General features: G+C 41.5%; 1 protein-coding gene across 1 annotated transcript in view; it reads left to right on the top strand.

Annotated features, from left to right (window-relative positions):
• Positions 1 to 24,136, top strand: part of Adamtsl1 (ADAMTS like 1) — a 919,831-nt gene that overhangs the window by 706,721 nt on the left and 188,974 nt on the right. Inside the window, exons 9-11 of the mRNA XM_050157409.1 lie at positions 3,158 to 3,269; positions 7,189 to 7,327; positions 19,988 to 20,038. Of these exons, the coding sequence (XP_050013366.1) occupies positions 3,158 to 3,269; positions 7,189 to 7,327; positions 19,988 to 20,038 (302 nt within the window). The remainder of the gene's footprint in view (positions 1 to 3,157; positions 3,270 to 7,188; positions 7,328 to 19,987; positions 20,039 to 24,136) is intronic.

Raw genomic sequence — 24,136 nt, 5'->3', positions numbered from 1 at the left:
AGGAATGTGGTAAGTACTGGTCTTCACTGTCATTGTTAAACAAACACACAAACAATAAAGAAACCATGACTTATGCAGAAAGGAAAAGCAGAAATGTTTCTCATATGGATAAAACCAAGCAAGGTTATGAAGCAAGTGATCTTCATTCTCCTAATTAATTTAACCCATTTGAAATGGCTCCTTTTCATTTTTGAGCTGTTCAAATATAAATTCTCAGCCTCAGACCCTACCCTCATTCTTTAACGTCTCCATGGAACTCACCCCAGACAACACTTCTGCAGCCACTACTTCCCCTTCCTTCTGCCAACCATCCTTCTAGACACCAAAACACTCCATTCCTGTCAACCATTCCCTCCTCACAGGCTATGGAGGGTCTTATCAGTAGCTTCTAGGTTGCCTATAAAGGGACCTGCGCCATCTTCTTTGTCCTTTTAATAGACCTGAAGGCAACTAGACACCATGCAGATATTCCAGGACAAAGCCTTTTCTTTTTAACCATAACTAGTTATGATCTCACTATTGTGTATCCAGGTCTCCATTGCCAATATTCTCAAAAAGACTCTAACAAAACAGGTGGCAGATTGGGTGCCGATTGTCCTGGGTCCCCTAGCCTGCCACAGCTGCAGCTAAGGGCAGAAGAGTGAGAGAGAGCCTTAAGTGTTGTTGCTGTGGGTCTTTGACCTGTACCCCCAGTGTCAACTACCTGGGTTACGATGCTTTCAGAGCAGCAAGCACCTGTGTGATTCCAGTGGGTTAGAGTTGATAGAAAGACATCATATACTTTATAAACCATATTGGGGGAGAATAAGACAGAAAAGAGCTCTCAAAGTTTTTTCTCCCAATTTCTCAGAGGTACTGGGTTCAAGTGAGAGGCCTCATTTAATAGCTTCTGCATGATAATCACATCTCTGAAGGAAGTGAGGGGATGTCAGAGTTCAAACAATCAAACAAAAGCTTAGCAAATAATGAGACAAATGTTGGATCCCTAATCCAGCCATTGGGTACCGTGTCTGATAAATGAGACTGTGGAGGACTGGTGCGGATATACAGGCAACGCACTCCTCTAGGTAGGGAAAGGCCCTACTGCTTCAGCTACTTTGTTTTTTTAGAAGATGGGTTTATCAGTGTTTACTCCAATAGGAAAGGGTCTTAAAGGTCCATTGGTCAGAGTCTCAGTGTCAGATGAGATGGACAGTATGCTCCTGCCCTCTCTGTTCCTCTCCTCTTGGCCTCTCCCAGACTTTCTGAAGGAACAGTCCCCTCTTCTCATCTAAACTCTAAAGTCAGTCCGGAGTTTGGCACTTGCAGATTTTCTTACCACTTCTTATCCACTGTTCCTACTTTTCCTGTATTCTAGGTGTTTATGCTACTTACCAAGATGAGCAGTAGTGAGGTAGAGCCAGCTTTAAAATAGTCTGAAAGCCAGTTCCATCAGTTTACCCTAAAAAATGGCAGGCAGGGGGACAGCCTGGGACATTAGAGAGACTTAAAAACACTTAACAGCTTAGGCTGTGATTCAACGGGATGCTGATGCTTTTCTATTCATTCTTACAATATACATTACACTATATAGCTGGAGTAAGAAGTAATTCTGCCTTTATTCCTGGAACCACTCTTAATATAACAAATAGTCCAAGCCTGGCCCGGCAGTGTAAATATTGATCATCACATCAGTCAATCCTCATGAAATTCATTGTTCGTGTTAGGTACTTTTTCTTCTCCTGTAGTTTAAGTATGTTTGCTCAACCTTGTAATTTTAGGAACCATTAAAAATTAACTGTCTCATATTCCCTCTTTTAAAAACAAGTTTTAATTTCCAAAAGCACCAGTTTTATTTGAAAGTAGTTGCTTTTATAACTCGGTATCTTGACATTTGGTATTCTGGAATATCTACATAAGAATTGCCTAAATCTCTGGGCTTGGTCCCAAGAATTTGCACTTAACTAACTTCCAACTGGTGACTTAGCACTTCACATACATGAATCATTACACTGACAGGAAGACCCACGTATGTCCCTAAATGGAAAAAACATCTTAATTCTTATTTTTTTCCTTCTCAACTACAGATAATATCTGTTATTTTCTGCAGTGTATGGCATTTATGATTTCCTTAAAATAAATTGTCTATTTCTGGTTTAGTTTTGTTTTTTAGATAAAGTCTCTCTACATAGCTCTGATTGTCCCAGGAACTCAATATGTAGACCAAATTGACCGTGAACTCACAGAGATTCTGTTGTGATCTTTTGATCACAAATAGATCTTATGATCTAACAAATAAAGCTTGCCTGAGGATCAGAGCACAGAGCTAGCCACATTAGTTAGCCATAGAGGCCAGGCAGTGGTGGTACATACCTTTAATCCCAGCACTTGAGAGACAGAGGCAGACAGATCAGATCTCTGTTAGTTTAAGGCCACCCTGGGCTACATGAAATTGATCCAGTCTAAAAGAGAAACAGAGCTCACACAAAGGTGATCCCAGCACTTGGAATCACACATCTTTAATCCCAGCACTAGGGAGGTGGAGACAGGAAGGGGTGTGGCTGGGCAGAGAAAGGGATATACGGCAAGAGGAGACAGGAGCTTAGGCTGTCAGTCTGAGAAAGCAGCCTGAAAACAAGATGGCCCCTTTTGTCTGGGCATTGGTAGAGCTAAGAACTCTCTAGTGGCTGGCCGCTCTGCTTCTCTGATCATCAGCATTAAACCCTATATCTGACTCTGGGCTTTTATTATTAAAAACAATTAGAATTGATGTTATAGAGATCCTCTTTCCTCTGCCTCATGACTGCTGGGATTGAACGTATACATGACTATCTTGACTGTGTTATTTCTGAAACTATGTTTAGACATCCACATAATTCTATAGTCTCTATCAAAGAAGATAGAAATAAAGGCAGGAAGGGAACTGTGGTGGAGTTGCAAATGGGGATCTCACCATACTTCTAAGTTATCTGTAGCAGTAAGGATGATAAGACTATCCTGAGAAACATTCTCTGATACACAACAGGGTGAGTGACGGTGCCTTCCCACTTGAGGCCCATTCAGACCCTCACATAGCCAAGACCTCCATACAGTGTGCATTCTCCACCAAGGATACCAGGGACCAGAAAGCCTTCCCCACTCCCAGCATACTCCCAACTTTCCTGTCTTATTCCTGCAGATCCATGACTCGGGGCCTGCAGACAGCACGGTCCAGTTCATCTTCTACCAGCCTATCATCCACCGATGGAGGGAAACAGACTTCTTTCCGTGCTCAGCAACCTGTGGAGGAGGTAAGTGTGCCTGCTCATCCTAGCCAGCCCAGGCCTCTATGACGAAAAGGCTGGATGTTTTAAGAGTGGAGTAGTAACTTCAGCATGGAAGAATCCCTTCTCCTGAATGGAGCCAATTCCTGAAGCCGCCTCTTGGGTGGCCCAGGAAGCTTTTTCTTTGTGGAAGCTCGTAGAAGCCACCTCTTTCCTTAGCATCATGGAAAGCCAGGACTAGTAATAGCGCATCTGTTAGAGGCTTAACCCTGCGGTGCTTGCTGTCACCTATGCATAGACTTGTCTGGTGGGCGTGATGTCACTTCTCAGGAAGCAAGTGACGATGTTTGTCAGGCTTGCTCCCTTAGAGAAAGTTCATTACCAGAAGGAAAATACAGTCACTGTTGACTTAAGCTCAGTTCATTTTTGCCTGCGCCCACCACCATGCCCTGAAAGACATGCAATCACTCCATAAATTCCTGTCCCCACCTGTCACATCCATGTTACACACAGAATCTTGTGTTACTAGAAAAGACTTTTTCCCATTTTCTGTCTTTCATAATTATAGTAGATATGTCATAACTTCTTAAAACTATTTTTTAATAATTTATTCATTTCCCTGTAGGAGCCTACGTGGTTCTTTTAAATGTCAAACTATTATAATGTAATAAACAACACAATACCTTTTTATCATTCATAATCCAGAAGTATGGTTACTAGAGAAAGGAGTTTAAATTTTTGGGTTTTTTTTTGCTTTTCTTTCTGCATGTGGCTGCATGTATTACCAAAATCCTTCCAGAAAATTAAGTGTGTGAATATTTTAGGTTGCCAACATTTGTGGGTTATCTTCTGTTTTCTATTTTAATAAGTCTAAAATTAAATACATATTCCTTTGAAAATTGGCACATCATGAAAACTTTTTTATCCAGTTGCATGGATGCTGGTTGATTGACTAACTTTAAATAGTTCATCCACACTAGAATTATTCACAATAGGTAAAATCATAGTACCTCAAAACTGGGGCCAATGATTATCTAGCAGTTTCTTAAAATAGAATATATGATGCAATTCACCAATAGCTGTGTTATTTCTATCTATATAATGTGAACAAAACAATAGACATGGTTCTAAATGCAGCATTGTATTTTGTCATAATTAGGGTTTCTATTGCTGTGATGAAGCTGAAGCACCATGACCAAAAGCACAAAACTTTCACAGTCTTTCAACAAAAGAAGTCAGGGTGAGAACTCAAGGCAGGAGCCTGAAGGCAGGAACTGAAGCAATAATCATGAGGAAGCATTGCCTACTAGCTTGTTCCCTATGGCTTACTCAGCCTGCTTTCTCTTACCAGGGAGGACTACCTGTGCAGGCTGGCCCCACCTACAGTGCACTGGCCCCACCTACAGTGCACTGGCCCCACCCACAGTGCACTGGCCCCACCCACAGTGCACTGGCCCTCCCATAGCCACCATTAACCAAGAAAGCACCCCACAGGATTGCCTACAGGCAAATCTTAGGGGGTCATTTTCTCAGTTGAAGATCCTTCTTCTCAACTGACCCTCATGTCGTATGTCAAGTTGACGAAAAACCTAATCAGCACAGATTTTAACTTAAAAATGATGAGTCAAACTACTAAGAAGTAGGTTTGCGTTTCAATGTAATAGTATTCCTGTAGTTGATCCAGCTGACCTGAATAGAACATTACTGTCTTTAAAAACAAACTGCTGGGCTGAGAAGGTGGCTCAGCAGTTAAAGAGCTTACCATGAAAGTAAAAGAACCAGAGCTCAGATGCCCAGAATCTAGTAAACACTGGCAAGCTGTGACTGCCTGCCTGTAATTGCAGCCTCAAAAGGGAAAGAGAGACCTGGAAAAAGAAAACAGAAAAGCTACCAATTACGTGAACGTTCCATGAGAATAAATTTCTATACATCTATGAGTGAATCATACAGAAAACAGACTTAAAGAAAAGGCATCGAACGAAATATTTTTTTCTTCTTAAATGTAAACCATACCCTTCATAAAGAGGCAATTCAATTGTATGCACCCTGTATCGTTTTCGTACGAAATTTCTGTGACAGCATAATTTCAGTGACCTTGACAGTGGCTTACTATTAAATAAAGCAATTAGTGTTACATTCTTCTGTTTCCAGCCGCATTGGGTCTCATTTTACTCACATGAAAAAGTAGCGCTATCCATGGCTTTCCAGTGTCAGGCCTCTCTTCATACAAAATCTGTTTGGGAAACCAAGGAAAAAGCCAAAGTTCCCTGTGGGGTGTGGGGGGGGATGCAGTGTCTTCTTGTCTCTCCTTGGAGCAGCCTGTCCCCGTGTTCTGAGAAGAGAGCTGTGGGTTCCCACGTTCCTGCTCTCAGATTCATGAGGCTGGCCCCTTGGGCAGGTGTAAAGAATGCTCACAGCCTTGGGACCCCTCAGAGGAAGTGTCACCAGACCATGCTGGTCCTCTGCTTTCATTCCATGTCCTTACTCTGTGGCGTGGACGAACTTTGATGCAGTGGGTTTAGGTTGAAAGACAATGATTTCAAAAACCCGCGCCTTCAGCCTAATAATTTCTTATTTCTTCTTATGTCTTACCACCTAATAAATTCTGCCCTTGTATAGGCACTATTCTCTGGAAAACTCCAAAGTGTTCAGCTTATAAAATTAGCTCCTTTGGAGGATGAAAAGTCAAAGTTTGTTGACTACTCTGAGATGTCATGTTGCTTAGCTTTCCCATAAAGCACAGCCTCAGATGGGCGTGGGTCCTGCCCACTGCTTCTGCTGCTCTTATGCTTTTCATCTTCCCAGTAGAATTTTTAAAGGTCTTTTTTGAGGTCTTTAATGAACAATTAACTTTTGTGGGTGGTCTGAGAACACAGCCTCAAGCCAGGAAATCTAGCTTCAAAAGCCTCCTTCGACTTCCTAAAACCTTTGCCAGTCCCTCAATGATTTCGATCTTGTTTCCAAATACATATTTAGTCATAACTCATCTACCTGCCAGGAAGAAAAGTCGGGGTTAGGGAGGGGTCTGGAGTAGAAGGATTACCAACTTTTAAAATTCCTCATGCTTATTTATTTTCGCTGCAAGAGTCTAAGTCTTGATCACTGCTTTCCATAACGACACAGGTGAGAAAGCTCCGACACATAAATAAAATTAAATATTACTCGGCAGCTTTTTGGAAAGAGATATATCAAAATTGTGGGAAAGGAAGCCTCTAAAATATGAGGCAGACACTTGATTTGAGGAGAAACGACAAAGGCTTTGGAGAAAGTAAACGTTAGGTAGCAAGAAGGAAGGCTGAGGAGGGCTTTCTATTTTGAATTTGATTTTCATTTTTTGTTGTGTTTGATTTTGTCATTTTAATTCTGTGAGGAAATCGGATTCATGATCGCTGTTGTGGGGACTTTAAAGCTTATTTATTCAGCTCAACTATTGCAGGCTGAATCTAGACAGCCTGCTAAATACCCAAATCAGGTGGGACCTGATTCACAAATCCCTGTTGTTCAGAAAGGGCACATTGAGATTTATTTTTATTTATTCACTTATTGCTTGTGAGGGTTTTTTTCCTTCCTGGAGGCTACAGAGGATGCAGTTTAGCATCCTTGCATATCACGCTTAGTTAATAAAATTACTAATGATGTTTTTTCTGTTATATTTTTATATCATATAAAATAAACAGCTTCTTACCTCAGGATTTTATAATCTATGTTCTTATATAACTCAAGTCCTTTAATATAGTTTAATTGCTAAAATGAATGGATTACTTGAGAAAATACAGACTTTGAGGACTACAACATTAATAAATCTTCCAGTTAGAGATTTGTTTTCTCTTGAAAATGACTTAGGCAAAGGGAATAATTCCTATTAATGGGAGATAGTAAAACATCATACAGAAGTATATTGTGCTGGCATGTGCCTCAAGCGCCCTGGTTGGTTTGATGCTTACAGGTTACCAGCTGACGTCAGCTGAGTGCTATGATCTCCGGAGCAGCCGTGTGGTCGCCGACCAGTACTGCCACTACTACCCAGAGAACATCAAGCCGAAACCCAAGCTTCAGGAATGTAACTTGGATCCTTGTCCAGCAAGGTCAGTTCAGTTTACCAGTTCATTTATCAGAAATATAAAGCAGGTTTCCAAGTAGCTTCTTAGGCGAAAGCGAATATTTAACTTGAAAATAAATGATGGGTTCCTGTCAAGTGTCTCTCCCCACCCTGGCACCCGCCCCCAGCTCTCTGTTAGTGGTACCCATGCTCCTTGCTCTTGCTGCTGTAAGATGCTACCTTGGGAACTATGGACTTCTGTAAAGTGCTCTTCAAAGTCAATTCTTCTCTTTCTCTCCTTGACAAAGTTTGTCTGGTGCACATCTTGGTCTCTTGGTCAGGGTAATGGCATAGTGTATCTTCGAGCTCTTCCCTGTCCCTGATCAGGGATGTGGTCACAGAGGGCTGCATCTCAGGACTCTAGCTGACCCAGTCTAGCAGAATCAATTCACACAATTAATTAGGGTCAGAACCAGCCTCAAAGTTCTTTAAACAAACACAGCCTTTGCTACGTAGAAGTCAGGGCTTATTTCCAAGTCAGGTTTGCTTGAGGGTCTGTTTAATTGGCAGGTCGAAAGACTGAAATCTTTAACATCTTCACACACTAGTGTTTGTTTTGGAAAAACCATAATTGGCCCCCCGAATCATTTGCAAGATCGGGAATCAGCCGGACTAATGAAGCGTCTTGACGATGAGTGACAGTGGATGTTCAGGCGGGGAATCTGCTCATGCGCACTGCCTTTGCTTAGCTCCTCAGACCCTGGCAAGGGATCCTTCGGAGATGCTTACTGACAGCATCTACGACAACTCTCCTCCACAAAAGCGAACATCAGTCACAAAGGCCAAATGCCGAAACACCCTTCTTACACGTGATTTCTATGTTACATTTTAAATCCTACTTTGCGGATTATATACGCATGAAAGAAACTTCTGAACAGCTGGGCTGTTGCGCGGGCAACGTAGGAGGAGAACATTCTATCTGCACCTTGTAGCGATGTAACTTTAGTTTTTTTTTTCTTCTGTTGTTGACATTTTAAAGTATTGCGCTGTGTTCTTTCTACCTCATGTCAAGAATTGTAAATTAAATGTGAGGTTTGAATTTGCCATTATTAATTAACCTTTAGGAACCATAGTACATACATCATAAAAGTAAGCTCCCTAACGGGTCAGAAAAAAACAGATAGCTTATAGTTTTTCAGTTTTAGTCTAACTTAGCTTTGTGTATGTCAGAATGTGGGATATCAAAAGTTAAATGTGATATAAAACAAAATAAGGTGTTAAATTTTGCTTAGCTTTGCTTTGGAAATATCAAGTAGTTGAAGTCCTTTTAACCATGATAGTTATAACAAACTAATTTGAACCCTATTTTAAAATTACCCTATTCATACATTTTTTATTCATGCCTATAGCAGGAAAAAAAACATATTTATCCCAATTCAGAGGAGTAAACACTGTCACCAAGACACTGAAAGTCTTCCATACACACATCTGTGAAATTTTATGTCTATTTCTAGGAGAAATAGGTCCATTTCCCCCACAGTTTTATTTTCAGCAAAGAAATAGCCACCGGAGAGGGTTTTGAAATGAAGCTTTGTTGCTAACTAGCTGAAGAAAATGTTTGTAATGGGAAGAATTTAGCCTTTGTTTCTGGTCTCTGATTCTTACCCACTCTTCTCTGTGGGAGTGACATTTTTGGCCCATTTCTTATTATCCAAAGGCAAGGGGGAAAAACGCTACATTGAAAGAAGGCTGCATGTTCAGCCTATACCCTGTGTTATTTTAAAAGATCTAATACAGCACACACAAATGTTGGGACAGGTGGCTATTAGAAGGGAAGAAGAAAGAAAAGGAAAGAAGTTAGAAGCTAATATCAGAAAACGGCTTTTTGATCAAAGATATAATTAGACAAAGCTGTAAAAATTAAGACTTAGCAGTAGGAGAGACGGGAGGGGAGCTGCTTGGGGTGGGCGGGGGTCTACAGCTCAGCTTAAGGCGCTCTGGGCTTCCTATGGCGTTCATGGAGCTGTTTCGTGTGTAGCTCTTCTGAATTCCAAGGGAAACCAGGAAGGAGAAGGCTCAACACTGACAGGAGACACTTTCTAAGATGGGTCTCTCTCCCATCGGACAATTGAGCCAAGTCATGGAGCATCTACTTTCTAACGACTACAGATTTAATGATGCCATTATATAGTCAAATGGGGTCCAAGGACATTAAAACAACACCTTTGTGTCCAAAATATAGAAGTCCTCAAAATGAAGAGAAGGGCATTCTTAGTAAAAACCTCACACATTTTAGTTCCTATGTTGGTATATAAAATATTATTGTATAGCCGGGTGGTGGTGGCGCCCGCCTTTAATCCCAGCACTTGGGAGGCAGAGGCAGGTGGTTCTCTGTGAGTTCAAGGCTAGCCTGATCTACAAGAGCTAGTTCCAGGACAGGAACAGAAAGCTATGGAGAAACCCTGTATCGAAAAATCAAAAATAAAATTATTGTATGTAGTCACTGAGATCACTATCCTATTTCCCTGTAAATCCTGGGATCTGGAGCTTATACTGACTAGATGCAAGATCCTATTCAGATAATTAGTCCAAATCTTGCTCCCTTTCAAGATAGAGATGTGCCACGAAGCCCCAAAATGACACTAACTAGGGGCCGGAGAGATGGCTCAGGTGGCTGACAGGGCTTGCTACATGAGCATGGTGGCACGAGTGTGAATCCCCTGCATCCAAACCGAAAGCTGAGTGTGGTCACACCTCCCTAGAACCCCAGAGCTAGCAGGGTGGGGACAAGAGCATCCCTGGGGCTTGCTGGCCACCAGCCTAGCCCCAGATTCATTGAGACTCTGCCTTGAAGGACTGAGGTGCAGAGTGATGGCATAGGACATCTAGTGTGGTCCTTTGACCTCCCCTCTATCAGAGCTCCTGGGCATACCCACGGACCACACCTGGTATGTGGTAATGACATAAAATAATTGTCCAACTTTCAAGCCTCGGTTACTTCCTTAGGAATGCCCACTCCTTACTACTCATCCAGCTGCAGGAGTTCTCTCTGCTTCCCTTGTGTGCCTCCCTATCTTCGTTTCTGCTTCTCCTCATGCTCCCTCTTCTTACACTCTTCGTAACCTCACATCAGTTAGCTGCCATGGTTACCGATGATGCTGAGCAGACAGTGAACATCTGGCCCTATTCTGTTCAAAGGGCTTTTTTAAATGCTGTTATCACTTTCTCTGCTTCTAAAGGTTAATTTTAAAATGTGGATAAGTTTAAAAGGCTAAAATGAAAACAATAAAACTCATTAATGCTCCCCAGTGCCCAAGATAAGCATTGTGACTACATTCGCTTTTCTTTTCGGCCTTGTCAATTGCACATAACACAGATGGGGTTCTGTGAACTCAAGGCCTCCTTGGCCTTTGATTCCTCTCCTAAAAGTAAACCTCAACACCCATGCCCCGTAGCAACCTGGTGTGCTGCTGAGGCAGGAACTCCAGCCCCTTGCCCTGTCTGCCCGATGGCAGAACTTAGCTGGCTGCGCAGCTGGTCCTCCCAACAGGGCTTTGTTGATCTCCGCTCGTGCCACTGAGGCAGGCACTTTTATGAAGTGATAAAATACTTCATTTCCTAGCCAAAAGTGGACCCCAAAAGGGAGCCAACACTTAAGACGAAGGAAAGGGGGAAAGAAGTATAAAGATTTAATGGCTCTTTGCTAAAATTAGTACAGTTTTTCTTTGGCAACTCTGAGCCATGATGTCACGGGGTAATCACGTGTTCTTACACAGTCTGCTGTAGGTGCCTTGATAGTCCGACTTGAGCATTCATAGAAGTCAGAGGTACCACCCCCTGCCTATCAGAGAGCTACTGGATGCGTAGGTCTCTGTTCTGGGCTTCTAATGCTTTATTATGAACAGTCTCCCAGGTCACAGACGTTTGTGATCTAGTCACATGACAAACCTATCATGCATCTGCCATGCCAGAATTGGCACTTCTCCCTTACACCAATGGAACCTGTGTTGAAATTTGTCCAGCAGTTCATGCCACTTTTGTCTCTTAGGTAGAAGGTCACATCTATTACAGGGCTAGAAAGCCTCAAATTCTTTGCTTATGGTAAAGGGCCAAGTTAAAAAGAGTTCAACTTTCCCATCTAACAGGCACTGCTGTTCTCAGAGCAGCTTGAAATATAAAACATGCAACCTTTGGCTGTTGCGAACCCCATGCAAGGTGCTATGTAAAGAGCAGAGAGTCTCTTCCCAGATTGACTTGACACAGACCTTGCGTTCCTTCCTCCAAGGCGGTAGGAAAGCGGCTTGGTGAGGGGGAGACAGGAGTGAAGGGCTCTCACTCCGCTGCCGTTGTCACAGTCACCAGCAAACAAACCCAACTGCATCGGAACTCCACCTGCAACAATATCCGTCCAGCAGATGTCCCAAACTTGAATGCCCCGAGTGGCAGTTCCGGGGAGTCAAGTGGTATTTGGGGTTAGTCAGTTGTTGTGTGTGTTTTGCTTTTATTTTTTCCAGCTCTATTTTAATTCGGCAATAAAGCATATAAATTATCACTGGCTGGGGACCACATTGTGAAAAAAGGATCTCAGATTAGAGCCCTAAAGTAACTGTAAAGAAATACTCCGCACCTGGAGAGATGGCGTGTGTGACCTCTACTCTGCACCTGGAGAGATGGCGCGGGTGACCTCCTGGGTAACCAACCAGCCCACGGCAGCAGAGCCAAGGGGGAGGAATGAGAGATTTGCAGTGGCGCAGCCTGGCTTGAGACCGTGGATCTGCCGCCTACCAGTTGAGCAGCTTTTGGCGAATGGCGACTTCTCACTAAGCCATAGATTTTCATCCTGGGAAGTCCAATAGCAACAGTCCTTTACCTCATAAAGTCGCCCTGAGGAATAAATGCTACCATACATTTAAAGAGCTTGGGGGGACCTAACACACAATAGGCACTCCATAGGTGTTAGTTACTACAGCCACGGCTGAGCCCATGACTGTGCTGACAGTGTTGGTGTTGCCTACAGAAGCTGCTCTCCAGACATTGGCTTTGTTTTTAGGGTTTTTGTTTTTTAATCCATGAAAAGGAAAGGTAGAATTCTAAAATTCTCTGAGTCCAAAAAAAAAAAAAAATAGTTCTCTATGGGTTGTTCTAAAAACAGAAGACAATTCCTAGGGAAACATCATCTTGAAGCTAAATCACATTTGTGGGGTTTCTAAAATCTTTTTTTTTTCCCTTTGGTTTTTCGAGACAGGGTTTCTTATGCAGACTGACGGCGGAAGTCTTAGTTCACAGGTATCAAGAATAGCCCTCCCCTAAGCAGCTGAGAGTCATTGCTGTTCAGTCCATACGGGATTTTGCCTCCTTTGTTCCCTAACAGGAAAGCTCAATTTAAGCACTAGAAAATGGTTGATTTATTGAAGAAGCAAAATTAATTAATTAATTAATTAAAAAGTGAAGGTGTCCTTCATCATGCAAGTCTGAAATACTTAATTTTATTGCAAAAGCGAATGCTTTAGAAAAGAAACGACCTCCTTCCGACCAATCTCATGTAAATAAGTGCTTTTAAAAAAGCCTCATAAAACCTCATTTCTGTTTCTGTGGATCTCTATGGGATAACAAAGCAGGGTTGTCCTGCATTTCAAAATGTATCCACATGCATTATAGAACCAAAGTTCTAAGACACACCGCCCATCGGTGAAACAATCGCATAGACCTACAACTCAGTTATCAAGCAATTCATTTATCCTGTCAAGTCAGGTCATACTAAGAGTAAGTCCACTTCTTACATGACCTTTCAAAGCTTTAAAGCGTGTGACTAATTATTTGTGCAATTCTTTTAGTTACCTTGTGAGGTACAAGGCAAGGCAATGTCATCATCCTTATGTTTAACTTCAACCTACCACTGTGTAAGACATTTCTTTAGTTTCCCATCTGTAAAATATAACATTTCTGCCAGGAACTGTGAGGATTCTATGAAGGAATGGGTGGAAAGCTGCTCGCGAGGCGCCAGGGACCCAGGGAATCACAGCTCTTGTCATTAAGTGGGAACTCAAACGGCCAAATTGACCTCTCCAAAGTTACACGCGTGAGACGTTTACAAGATGCTCACGTGTTCGCTGCCTCCGTTTAGTTTTATATTCCCTGTGGAGTTAACAGGCCAGAGAGGAAGCCGCATTCTCGAGTGAGGCTCCGTCAATGCAAGCTGGAGCACGGATCTAAGTGCTTCCAGTTCCACAGTGTCTCTCTCCCCACAGAGACACAACCCTGGTGCCATCATCACCACAGACATTCTGCCCTCCATGCCGCCTGCAGTGGCCTGTGAGGTCGGCTTCCAAGGCAGCGTAGGACCATTTCAGCACAAGTTTGTGCGTTTTGACAAAGTGAGCACAAATCCAGATAAAGCAAGCGTCTTCCATGTAACCACAAGTATTCATGCAAATCATTGTCTGGGGTATAAACAGTAGAGGAAAGTAAGTCCTAAGACAACAACAGTCCCACTTACTTAAAAGTAAAACAAATGATGTCATTCATTAATGTCAAGAAAGACATGCCAAAAAAGTAGACGTGCAGAAAATTTGTATCATTTATTCTAAGATGTTAAAGATGTTTTAACATTTTTATATGTTTTAACATTTTTATATACTATAATGTTTTATAGGAGAAAATGAATTTTTGAAAAAAAATCTCAGATCATGTTAGTGGATCAGGATTTTTGAGTCTGATCCTTGCAGCCCAGGTATCCTTAATTTATTGGGCATTATTGTGGTTTTTAAAAATCAGGTCATTATATAAAACATTTCCTCAGCTGATTTCAACTTGACTCTATGTTAAGAACACTCCTGTTTCGGGACATTGGAAGGTGTTAGGGGAGGAAGAATTTGGAGATAATCTTCTCAGTGGTTATCAAGCTGGGGACTCAGCAGCCACTGGGCAGGGAAAGGTGAGACAAATTCCACAAGCCTGAGTTTCTGGCCCTCCATTCTCCCTTCATCTTAAAACTCATGACTGGTCCACCACTTGGATTTTCATAAGGTGGAAGCAAAGGCCCCGATGTCTGGTACTCAAGGTTATATACATTGAGAGGATGTAGCAAGAAGAACATCAGCATTCGACCTCACCGCTTCTTGGGTGGTCCTCCCTTCATTTTCTGCCCCTCGGGGGGAAAAGCAAAACACTTGGTTCTCTTTCAATATTTCCTTAGTCTCTGCAGTGTTGTTTAGGAAGAAGGTGGTTTCTATTACTGCCTGAAAATCATCTAGAGAAGATGGAACCCTATAACCAGAATACTGTAGCACCCATAACTTAATTCAAAAAAAGGAAAAAAACCCTACTTTCCTAGTCTTTGAGGCTTAATGTGTGGTACCATGTAAAAGGCAAAGAAGAGTCAGAGGAGTCAGCGAAAGTCAGGGGCCCGAATCTGCCCAGGGTGTGTTGAGTTGCACAGTGATGGAACAACATGATGTCTAAAACACACATGAGATGGAAAACAAAGAGATTTTCCTGATTTCCATGGATGCTTCTGGGAACGGAAAGATATAGAGTCAAGTGAGGAGTGCCAGCAGCCCAATTTTACTACACATTAAGATACACATTAAGGCCATGGCAAATAGAAGAAGCAAAAATGCCTCTGGGTATATAGGGAGAGTGGAGGTGCTGTGAGCAAGGACAGCAGGTGCGAGAGAAGCGGTTTGTAAGGAAAGAGGGCAAGTCATGTGGGACTCCCTGGTCTCAGAGTCCCGAGTCCACGCCTCGGTCAGGCCAGGAAAAGGATGTTTAGTGAGAAGAGGCAAGAGGTCCTGAGAGATTCACCGAGATGAACTCTGTATGATTCATATCCCTTATAAAGAGAACCTCGTGTGTTAAGTGTCCATGGAGTAAGTTACATTAGAATTTTTCTTATAGAGATATATCACAGTACGTAAATTCCACAGTTCAGTCATGTGACCTTGATTCTGGCTTGATTTTTTAAGGTCATGTCTATTGTTTAGAAGTTGCGTCTTATCAAAAACACTGATGACAACTTATGTTGGAGAGGATGTGGGGTAAAGGGAACACTCCTACATTGCTGGTGGGAGTGCAAACTGGTTCAGCCACTTTGGATTTCAGTACAGCAATTTCTCAGAAAATTAGGAAACAACCTTCCTCAAGACCCAGCAATACCACTTTTGAGTATATACTCAAAGGATGCTCAATTGTACCACAAGGACATGTGCTCAACTATGTTCATAGCAGCATTATTTCTCATAGCCAGAACCTGGAAACAACTTAAATGCTCCTCAACCGAAGAATGGATAAGGAAAATGTGGTACATTTACACAATGGAGTACTACACAGCAGAAAAAATGGCATCTTGAAATTTGCAGGCAAATGGATGGAGCTAGAAAACGTCATTTTGAGTGAGGTAACCCAGATACAGAAAGACAATGATCACATGTACTCACTCATAGGTGGCTTTTAAACATAAAGCAAAGAGAACCAGACTACTAATCACAATCCCAGAGAACCCAGACAACAATGAGGACCCTAAGAGAGACAGACATAGATCTAATCTACATGGGAAGGAGAAAAAGACAAGATCTCCTGAGTAAATTGGGGGCATGGGAGAGGGATGAAGGGAAGGGAGAGGCAGGGAGGGGAACAGAGAAAAATGTTGAGCTCAATAAAAATAAATTCGGGAAAAAAAAAAGAAGTTGTCTCTTAGATCATTCCTTCACAAAGCCTCAGTGACATTTAGGTTGCTCATGGAATTGGAGACAATGACTTCATTTAACCCACGTGTGTCAGTTCCAAAGGCCCCCATCTTATACTTTTTCTCAATCGAAATTTCACTTTACTTTGGTATAATAATTGCTAAAATCGTTAGAGGCAATATGTTATTTTAGAACTTGCAAAAGCAGCAAGATGTTTTTCATAGCAAGGAAAAAAAACATCCAGCCCCCAGGAACCAGACACTGCTGTTAGGTATTTCTCTACTATATGTGTAAGTATATGTGTGTGTATGTATGTGTGTACACACATGTATACTTATATGTGTACTTGTGTATTTCTGTGAACACATACACACAATATAAAAATTATTTTATTGATAAAATGTGAATACAGAAATTTCTCAATGTCATGAGTTTAATGATATATACTATTTTGTACTCCGTTCAGTCACTATATTATTGAAAATGGTTCAGAGTGTTTTGTATATTTATATTCTAGATAATATTTCATTATAAGAACCTGTCATAACATCATAGCATAAGACAGTTGAGTAAAGTGTGCTTTTTGTGTAGATTAGGTGGGAAGTGTCTCTTCCTTTCTTATCCTCAGCGTCTCCTCTCAACACCCCTTGCGATGAGAGTTTTAGATGGCGTCAGGGCACGCCGTTGTGAAAATACACAAGTGGTCAGAGCTATGGAAGCAATGAAGAATGAGTAGTTTGCCCTTTTGACAGTTTTTTAAGTTGTGTTCACTTCCTTCTCTCCTGTCCATGTATTCAGAGACATGTCTGAATGTACACACACAAACACAGTCACATCTACACTCAACCTGGGGAGACTTTCATCGAATCCCTTCATGGCTTGCCTTTCCACCATCCTTCATAATGTGCGCTTTACCTGAGAACAAAAACAATGTGTCTTAAGGGTAAGCAATGATTGCCTTCCCCTCCTTCACAGTGCAAAGATCAGGGCTGTGGTCAGAGCCCCAGGAGGGAGCAGAGCCAAGGCTCACGAATATGCATCGAGGGCTGGACAGAGCCCCATTGTTTTGCTATCTTTCTGTTTTCACAGGTGCCACAGAGTCATTTTATGAGTCTTCACCATGACCCGTGCCACAGAAAGACAAATAGAGTTATAGTTTTGCTGAAACCAGGTTTAAAGCTTCGTGCTCAAACATAAACACGATTTCTAACCCAGCCCAAAGTGGCAACATCTCTGTGCTCCCTCCATTTACCCCTTTCTTCAGCTCAACTTGTCTTGCTCGATCTTGCTGTCTCCATTCCAAATATCATCAGCTGATAAATCAGGTGACAGAGACCTCTAACAGTTCATTCTCAGATTGAAGATGACAAATTGTGGTGATAAATTCTTCCAGGAGAGAAGACAGTGGTCCGCATTTCCACATTTACAAATTGATAGAGCAATAAATTAATGGGTTAGATGAAACTTAACTTCATTCTATCTGATTGATACTGTAATTCACTCCTATTAAATAGTAGTATATTTCCAAGTTTTAAAAAGAATTTGAAACATTGGTGCCCTTTAATCCTTGTAAATACTATCATTTTAAAGGGAACATTCTCTTGATTATTAGATACAAAATTTATGAAAAAGGGATCTCATGAACAAGATTGAGGATTAAGCTTTTTTTCAGAAGATAGAAAAGAATGAGACATTTAACTCCAAAAGCAGGGACAAAAATTGAATGTGATAATCATTTCATTGCTGTATTAAAGATCCTTGTATCCCGTAGCATCACTCTCATGAGCCCTGGGACATAAGGCTAACATAGCCAGGTGTGCTCACTTGTTTACATATCAGGAAATCTTAGCAGAAAATGAATAGAAAACATTCAAAGAAATAAGAAGGAGAACCCAAAGAAAATCATATAGGCTTCCTCCTGAATATTAACCTTCATCAGGCGATGAAAGGAGACAGAGACAGAGACCCACAATGGAGCACCGGACTGAAATCTCAAGGTCCAAATCAGAAGCAGAAGGAGAGAGAGCACAAGCAAGGAACTCAGGACCGCGAGGGGTGCACCCATACACTGAGACAATGGGGATGTTCTATCGGGAACTCACCAAGGCCAACTGGCCTGGATCTGAAAAAGCCCGGGTTAAAACCGGTCTTGCTGAACATAGTGGACAATGAGGACTACTGAGACCTCAAGAACAATGGCAATGGGTTTTTGATCCTACTGTACCTATTGGTTTTGTGGGAGCCTAGGCAGTTTCATGGATGCTCACCTTACTAGACCTGGATGGAGGTGGGTGGCCCTTGGACTTTCCACAGGGCAGGGAACCCTGATTGTCTTTGGGCTGACGAGGGAGGGGGACTTGATTGGGGGAGGGAGAGGGAAAGGGGAGGCAGCGGTGGGGAAGAGACAGAAATCTTTAATAAATAAATAAAAAAATCCAAAAAAAAAAAAGAAATGAATACAGACATCATGTTTCTTTATGTCCTTCCATAAAGCAAAGAGGTGAATGACCATTCCATCCTGGGACATCTGTCTTCACAGCCCTGTTTCTGTTTTCTCTGAGTCATGTCTAGACTCTGTCGTGTCTCCTTTGAGTTCAGCTTCTTAGAGCCTTACAGTTGGTCCTCTTTTCTTTTCTTTCTTTTCATGATTTTCAGTCAATGTTTTTTGTTATCTGATCATAGTAAGCCCAGCTGAATGTTTCAACTCAAATGCTTAGCTCTGCTAGCTATGTTTTTAAAAGTATGATACCATCCCATGTTAATTGATGGAATCCAAAAGGAAATCAATTTATTTAAATGTAAGTATAAGCATGCTGAATATTTGTTAATTATTATGTAGATATGTAAATATATACACATGTATCCCAAAGATACAAACAGAATGTACAGGTCTCTTTAATGTTAAGACAGGGGTTCCCTAGCACTTGTCATATGAAAACGAACCGTCTTCCGTGTGTGCCCTTCTGTGCTCTGCATCTACCCTGAGCGTTCTTCATATCCCACCCTAGATGGAGGCTCTACTGCTCTAGCACCCTTCCTCAACAGTCTAAGTACTAAGAAAAGCTTCACCATCCTGGGGGCAGTCTTCAGCCAGGGCCCAGTCTTACTAAAGGGAGGTATTAGTTGAAATGAATAACTTGGGGAATGTGCACTGGAGACCTGAAGACCCTCAACACAGCCCATGCTGTCCTTTCTTGTGCATCCTCCAGTCACACAGCATACAAGAATGTCCTTTCCTGTGGCTCTTTGGCCGTTACTCTGTCTCTGAACCTCATAGGTTTCCCAGGGTACTAATTGCAGCTGTAACAGTCACAGTTATCATGATAAACCATTTAGCCCTGCATAATATTTTACAGAAGGAAAAGCTTTCATATTTGTGATCAGTTTCATGACTTCACTTTGGTAGGGTGTTTGCTCTTGCTAGCCATTGCTTATAGTATTTGGTAGTTCCTCCCTCCCCTTTCTAAAACATCCAAGTGGCTACCCTCCAGGTACCGTAAATCTTCAGATCTGCCAGAAATAGAAGCGTATTTGCTGATTCGTGTTACAGCCTTGTCAGTTCTGTGGTCCATGATCTCCTGCTCACATAGCTTTCTCTTTCATCAAACGTGAGACAGTAACTGTAATTGCTTGATGGGCATCTGGAAGTAACATTAATAATGATGATAATAATAATGACCTCATAGAATGGATAATTTGGGGGATTGAAGAACATTTACAAGCTTATTGTGCCATATAGTAAATGATGAGGTGCCAAGGTTTCTCACTACTCCCCGCCCCCCCCTTTCCAGTGGTATTTCCTGCTCGGATCAGAGAACTAATTGTAGAAAATAGTGTCTTTTAAGAGCTTTCCCCAGCCCACAGCATACACTAGCATAAAGACCCAACTGTTCCAGTGTTGTTTCCAGAGATGATTTATGAATGTTGTTTTGCAATTGTATAAAATGTGTATGATGTAATCATAGTGTTTATTTATTGTGTGTGCCTTCTACTCAGAGGGTTGGCATTATTGTTCCTAACAGTGACGGATACAAGCAGATCATGCCTTATGACCTCTACCATCCCCTTCCTCGGTACGTAAATCAATCATCCTGATGTTAGAATTAGCACATCACGCTTCTGATGCTGTAGTGTGTATATGTGTAAAAATGTCGAGCTGTTTTTTTCTACAAATAAGATGACAGATGACAGATTTTCAAGTCCATTCTGAGTGCTCCTCTTGAGTAATCCTGGCCTGCTCAGAGTGTAAGCTTGTCATTCAGGAGCCGTTTTGATAGAGTCACATTTGGTTGGAGCGGATGCAGTCACTCACGCTAACTAGCTACACTATGTCTGCTTATGCCCTTGGAGTGGACACAGTAACTCACTCTAATTAGCTACAATATGTCTGCTGATGCCTGTGCCTTTCTTTCACTCCCTTTCCACTGCTTCGCTGGCTCCTTTGGGGAGGAGCCTAGTCCTTACAGAGCCATTACGGACTTAAACAAACACCGCCTGATGTGTGGTCACAGCACGGTGAATATGAAATCCCACGCATGGAATTACTCTACTAGGGGCTTCCTGTGCCCTTCCTTTATTTTTGAGAAATTATAATTAAAGGCAATTTTGTATCCTTATTGTTCAGCATATTTTACAGTATAAGTTTTTTTTAACACACAAAGATTAATTGCTACATTGTTTTGCTAAAGTATGTTTTAAAAACTAGAAAAAGGGTTATTCAAATTTTAAAGGACTTTTTAATCCTTATATTTGAGAGAAAACTGGAGTTGCTGAGAAAGGTACTAGTTGCCAGTTGTTTCGCTTGACCGGAAATAGCTCTGCAGGTAGCAAAAATTAGGATTAGTTTTAAATAGCTTCGCTGTTTTCTTTACTAATTTGCCCCCCAGAGAGTCAGCTGCTGTTTAGAGTCCTGGATTTCTATGAGACCATGAGCAGTTTGCTAAATCCTAAACTAAAACATGCTGGAAAAATAACTGTGTTTTGAACAGTAAAATTCAGTAAATTTAATTGATAGTCTCTGAATTCCTAATATAGTACATCTAATTGGATGCTAACCCAACTCTTCAGTGTTACTTCATTCTCATAGCCCTGGCTCAGCAATCATAGCCACAACCTAGATAAGTAAACATGCATGCTCACTAAATATGAATTAGTGTGTTCTCTGTATGCATTCACACATATGTACAAGCATATGCAGGTGTATTTACATGGGTAAAATTCTCCAGTGACTGGCAGGAGACTGTCTTGTCCCTGTTCTCGTAGCCATGTGCAAAGGGAGATTGACTGACACTAGATACAATTGTTGCAAAGTGTGTCACTAAATGGCTTCCTCACCAGTCAGCTGGATCCCACCTTGCTGTCATTGTACTGATAAGACAGTAAGGGACCTAAGGATTCCTCTTAGGTATCTTTTTCCAGAAGTCTTCTCCATGGTAGTGAACTGAAAGAAATCAGAAGATAAACACAATTGAGCCAAGATGGCCCTTGATGTCAGTTTCTGTGTCTGTGAAGTAAGGATTCCTAGGACACATGATCAGTTTGTCTGGAGGAAAGCCACATATTTTAAAATAAAAACTGGAGTTGAGTGTCAATGTGAACAACACTGAGTATTTGTTTCTCCTATCAGGAAATCTCTAAGTTCCTGTCATCGTCTGTGATTTTTCTTGTTTACTTTTTTTCCTTGCACAAGTAATACCTTTCATATGGTAGTCTTGTCTTCTTATAGAATGAGACTTCCCTCAAGAGTCTAAAATCTGGTGCTGCCTCATGCCTACGGTCCCACTTGCTGGTTTCTGCTCCATGTCCTGTTTGCTTATGTGATATGTCTATTTATCTCAGTGGAAAAGAACAATTCAGTTAGCCAACAGACTGTTTCTTGGCCCTTGACTTCTGTTTCCCAGTAGTAGTAGAGATACAAAGTCGACTTCACTGACAGCTATTTCTATAAATGTGTTTCCATTTAACAAAATTAAAGCTCAAATAGTCCTCCAATAGCAATTCCTTGGTAACTGAGGCAGAAAAACGTCTCTCTAAAACACTTAAATAGGCTTCAGAGAAGCATAGATAGTACCCACTTAATACACTGTAGGTTCTTTCCTGTTTGATGCCTTTGACTTAGCGTCAATACCAACGTAATTGTCATGATAAACTAATTGATTGACAATGAGCTTCTTCCTGTCTCTTTTGCTACATCCTTTTTAATTTTGAAAAATTCTTAAACGAAACATAGTGTGGATTTAAGGTGATTAGAATCCAAGTGCATTTTATGACATTATTTAATATTCTTCTAGGATAATATTTTTTGATATATTTTCTTTTATCTGTAGTATTCACCCTGGTCACTGTTTTAATACCTCATGACAAAAGAATGTCGTCTCTAATCTTTCGTTAGACTTTAACATAGCTAAACAATACGCTGTGCTTCAGAATTCCCTATGGCCTCATTATTACATGGGGAGTCACGTGACACTATTTTGCAAACAGACCTTAGTTTGTGAGCTCGAGCCATGCTATGAATCTGTACAGTCTTGCCCTCATCTATCTTGCTGTGGTCCGTGATACCGAGAAGAGGGCCTACATTCACTAGTGAAATTGCAGGGTTCAGGCAAGCATTCAGACAGAAATTAATCATTCTCCCTTTCATGAGGGGTGAAGTTTCAAGGTTTTAGAGTGCCAATTAGAAAATGTTTTCCCTTCTAGAACAGCAATCATCTAGGTGATTAAATGTCCATTAAAATGTTGCTGCTTTACTAGCAGATTAAATGGAGCATGAGTGCATACTTATGTATTCGGCCCATCTTCAGGCTGATCCAGGCCTGTTCTCCGCCTTGAGAAGGAAGTCATGCAGAGATTAACCTAAAGGCAGACAGAGCCACCTTATCCTTTTGTAGGGAGACCTCTGCAGAACCACTTCATTCCCTTGAAAGGACTTCTATTCAATTGCTAAAGGCTAGAGAACTTCAGTTTCCCCATAGTAACTTTTTTTAAAATATATTCTCTGGGGAAAATGCTAGATTTGGCAGCAAAGTTTGGCTGTTGGCAGTGAAGACAATGGTGTGCCTAAACCTGAACCATGCAGAGAAAATGTAGCACATAGGAAAAACACAGTGGCGTTCTGGTTTCTGCAGAGGAGAATCAAGTCCACAGATACATTAAACTTACTTATAGAATAATGGGTTGCCTGCTTCCTGTGCAATATTTAAAAATGTAGCTATTCAGGTCTGTCAACTCCGGGATGTTCTGATTCTTTCTCATTGAGATCAGATCTTTCATGATTCTTTAAGAGCTCTTAAAGCTCCAGACCAATGCTAACTATCAGAATACACGTAAGAAAGAATCATGGCTCCCTCAGTGCCATACTCCTGTAAACAGGAGTTCCACATGTCTAAATCTACAAGAGGAGAGACGAAAATTAGATAAAGATCTGGTCCCAATTGCTGCAGAACTGGAAGGAAGGAAGGAAGGAAGGAAGGAAGGAAGGAAGGAAGGAAGGAAGGGAAAGGGAAGGAGGGAAGGAGGAAGGAAGGAAGGAAGGAAGGAAGGAAGGAAGGAAGGAAGGGAAAGGGAAGGAGGGAAGGAGGAAGGAAGGAAGGAGGGAAGGGAGGGAGGGAGGGAGGGAGGGAAAGGGAAGGAGGGAGGGAGGAAGGAGAGAGAGAAAGAAAGAAAGAAAGAAAGAAAGAAAGAAAGAAAGAAAGAGTCTAAGTTCTCTTAAGGATCATTGGCAATCTTGTCATTTTCTGCCTTAACAGTATATCTCCGTTCAGTCACCATAAGCCTTTCAATTGAAACTAAGCAACTAAGCATGTTTACAAGTCAAGGAGTTCCTTACTGGAGGACATCTGTGGGTCTGTCACCAGCTAGAGAATAATACTATTATTGATACTTCTGTTTCTCAACTTACACACACTCAGCAGAGTCTAGGCACCCAGCTTGTGCTGAGTGTGTGGAATCGTGGAGCTGACAGTTGCAGAAGAGAGAGAGAAAGGGCTGTTGTATAGGGAGAGATGTGTGAGCTCCTCCTATTTAAGAAAACAAAAAACCCAGAAGTGATAAAGCAAAACATTAAAGACAAAACTATCCACCCAAGTGGAAAACTTTTGTATTAGTTGCTTATTTTAGCTTTAGACCTCACAGAAATACTTAGTGCAAAGTAATTAAACTTTAATACATAT

Source organism: Alexandromys fortis, unplaced genomic scaffold (genome assembly GCF_014885135.2).
Source record: "Alexandromys fortis isolate MF-2015 unplaced genomic scaffold, M_Fortis_MF-2015_v1.1 scaffold_64, whole genome shotgun sequence".
Lineage (NCBI taxonomy): Eukaryota > Metazoa > Chordata > Mammalia > Rodentia > Cricetidae > Alexandromys > Alexandromys fortis.
Note: the sequence above shows the minus strand (reverse complement) of the source record. Positions and strands in the feature narration are given on the sequence as shown.